This window comes from Acyrthosiphon pisum, chromosome A1 (genome assembly GCF_005508785.2).
Source record: "Acyrthosiphon pisum isolate AL4f chromosome A1, pea_aphid_22Mar2018_4r6ur, whole genome shotgun sequence".
NCBI lineage: Eukaryota > Metazoa > Arthropoda > Insecta > Hemiptera > Aphididae > Acyrthosiphon > Acyrthosiphon pisum.
The window spans coordinates 123,518,210-123,521,513 of record NC_042494.1 but is presented as its reverse complement, the minus strand read 5'-3'; the positions used below and the strand labels follow the sequence as shown (position 1 = coordinate 123,521,513).

Here is a 3,304-nt window from a genome sequence, read left to right as displayed (position 1 = left end):
CAACAAAATAAAATATTATGTATAAAAATACTTCTTTTTATGATAAAATACATAGATAGAAAATATTATAATTATTAATAGAGCATGAATTGTTATTTTTTAATAGTCAAGAAAATATAGTTACCTGAACGGCACAATATTTGGGAATAGCTCGGAAAGCAAACGCCCAAGTCTGTAATAGTTCAAGTAATTTGTTTTTAACATTTTCATGTGGAGTAGTTTTTATAGTTTCTCTTATTTGTTCCATAAAAGGTTTAGTGCCAACTTCATCATGTACTAATTGACCACAATTTTTAACACAACATTCTAAAACCTAAAAATAATATAATTTATAATATATTATTATTTTTAAGAAATATGATTATTTTATTTTAAAATAATACTCACCAATAAACTGTACATAGCTGTGTGAGGATTTGGACTAATTAGTTTTTTCTTAATGGCATTGAGTGCAAATTTTGGTCTGAAAGACATTTTAAATATGTTTAATACCTAACAATGAGTTTGTAATAACAATCTGATAAAAGTAAGTAATAAGTAGAATTCGAGTTTTAAGACAATATAATTATTAATTAACACGTTAAATGCCTGTGTCAACCCGTAGTTGACGCGAGTGAACGGGCCACGTGGCACACATATTTGAAATTTCTATCGGACATTCATAACCGTATTGACAACTCCGTAATATCAACTAATTTTACAATTGGCAACAGTCGATCGCAGGTTAAATCATGTTGGCCACTGTCGTGCACTTGCCAAATCGACATCGGCGTTCAACGTGTTAGTAAAAAAAACATTTAAAATGAGAAAAATGACAAAAAAAGCATTTAATTTATATAAAAAAAACCGATCACAAAATTAAATAAAAAAAAATTAAATAGATTTTAGTTGATTTAACTAGTTTGTATATAAAAATAATTAACTACCATTTACAAAAACAATAAATTAAATTGCCGTAACAAATACTTTATTGATATTGCCGATAATAACTCCCATTAAAACCAATTTTAAACATAATATTGACAACGCGTCTTCACAAGCTCTTATCGATTTGTTCCGTTAATATGTATAGAAAACTATGAGGTCAATTGATATTTAAACTCATACAAATTAAATAAGAGAAAAAAGCAAAAAAAATTTCACCCAGTACCTTAGAATTTAAATGAAACACATTTTAATTTAAAAATTATTTTTCTATCGTTATCAAAAAAATAGGTATTACAGCTTATTAGTATCACAGCAGTATTTTAAAAAGCTCTAAAATGTTTTTGAAGATACAATGTTTTCATTTAATCTATAATATCTAGCATACTTCTCAATTTATTTGTGGTTATGTAGTATCATTACTATGAAATATCTATTGGCTTTTATATGTAATTATCCATGTTACAGAATTTATTTGTCTACAATTCGAAATGTATTTTAAAAACGAATGTTTGTATTACATTCTTAGAGCCGTTCTTACAATGTCCGATAAAGTGTCGGTTAACGCTAAACGACTGATAACAGATTTTATTAATTGCAGATTTCGGCCGGTTAACTTTAACCGGACATTGTAAGAAAGGCCCTTGCAGTATATAAGATCTAATACAGACAAAGGGCTAGTTGTACTGTCTACTGTTATACTTCGATTACGCTTAATCAGCTGATGAAAGATTTTATAACTGGCCAAATTCGGCCGATTAAACTTCGGTTAACTTTAATCGGAGATAGTGTACAACTAGCCCTTAGAAGGTTACTTTGAAACCGTAGCATACACTATTAGTCTCAGTGGCATGTCTCATAAAAAAAATTGGTGTTGCTCAAATAATTTGAGGTGACCTACCCCTCAAAATTCTGTTAAACCAACCTATATTTTTTCATCTATCAATACCCATCCACCCATATTTAAGATTTATAAGTTATGACTAATGTACCCTCCCCCTCCGAGTATGTGACACCATCAGAACTGTTTTGATGTATAAAAATATGCTACAATTAAGTTTCAAATTCGAAAATATTAAATAATTTGTGTACTTCATGCTGTTAACATATGTATTATTCAAAATAATATTATTACACAATACCTACCTACATTATTTTTTTATTTTCTTCCGAAGGCCATGCCTTATATTAAATTTAATATAAACATGAAGATAAAAACTATTATTTTTTATATATTATAATATATAGGGAGTATGACTATAATATTATATTATATTATATTAAGGAAATCGCTTATACCTACAATGTATAAAAAAGGAGACATTTTTTCAAAATTGTTTTTAATGTTGGTTGTTATCATTTTATACCAAATTTCTATTGTTATAATATTGATACTACTTAATAATATATTGAAACTAGTGTAAAATATAATTTTCTTACTGGACATCTTTCTGTCGTATTGTGTCACATATTTCTAATGTCGTAGGCCAATCCGCTTCTAATAACAAATTGCTGGTAACTTTATCTGGAAATTTAGATCAAATGTAAGCACCATACTACATACATACAATAATATTATTATGCTATTGATTTCAACAGTTAAAATTACCAAGTAGTTTTTCAAAATTCGATTTAAACATTTTGTTGACCGTGATGTTCAGTGCGTGTATAACAAAAAAAATTAGTTATTATAGATTGTGGAATTTTTGTAAGTGTTCACGGTGTCTGTGTACTGAATTGATATTATATTATTATATTAGCTTTTTTTGTATATAAACTATTAAGTATCAAAAAACTAAAGAATAAAAATTTGTAATAATATAAAATATTTAAACAATAAACATAGAAAAGAGTAAAGATTAAAAGACAATAAGTGAGATACTGAGATGTGAGAAGTCTACGACGAAATTATAGTGACAACAGCGGAGCAGGAATCGTTTTTTAATTCGCTGAACCTTGTCATTTATCAATCCGTTATCAAGAATAGTGAGCCAGCTGTCACTTGTCACCGCCCAGACAGACGTTTTTGTAGTCTAATACATTTGGTATAATAATTAGTAAATCGTACATACCATTGTCGATTGTTAAAACAATGACAATGTACATCTACCGGAAATTTGCTTGCTGACCAATCGTAATTAAATGGGTTTTGTTTATAGACATTATATTATTATTAAAAACCTAAAATCATTATTGTTCGCTTGGAACACGGTAGCTATATTTTTGTCTGAAAAACGGCAACACTGCACACAATTTCCGAAGGTTTTGTTACTGAATATTGTTTTATGGTTTCGTGAATCCCGATTCCGATGCATAAACAATACTATTATTTTTTTATTATTTTAATTTTTATTATTATTTCTAATTTCTATATATACAT

At 27.7% G+C, this 3,304-nt stretch overlaps 1 protein-coding gene across 1 annotated transcript; it reads right to left on the bottom strand.

Moving 5' to 3' along the window:
- Positions 1 to 91: 91 nt before the first annotated feature.
- On the bottom strand, positions 92 to 2,956 carry LOC100163355 (hepatocyte growth factor-regulated tyrosine kinase substrate). Its single transcript, XM_001952043.5, has 4 exons — positions 2,534 to 2,956; positions 2,365 to 2,449; positions 388 to 463; positions 92 to 313 (listed from the first exon to the last, which is right to left on the bottom strand). Exons 1-4 carry the CDS (start codon positions 2,562 to 2,564, stop codon positions 107 to 109), a joined length of 399 nt encoding a protein of 132 aa, XP_001952078.4. The 5' UTR covers positions 2,565 to 2,956; the 3' UTR covers positions 92 to 106.
- Between the last annotated feature and the right edge of the window lie 348 nt (positions 2,957 to 3,304).

Excerpts from the sequence above, each read along its gene's own strand:
- LOC100163355 (XM_001952043.5), bottom strand. The coding sequence starts at position 2,564 with ATGTTTAAATCGAATTTTGAAAAACTACTTG. Across the intron at positions 464-2,364 it reads ATACGACAGAAAGATGTCCA|ACCAAAATTTGCACTCAATG; the intron begins GTAAGAAAATTA and ends AATGTCTTTCAG. Across the intron at positions 314-387 it reads CAGCTATGTACAGTTTATTG|GTTTTAGAATGTTGTGTTAA; the intron begins GTGAGTATTATT and ends TATTATTTTTAG.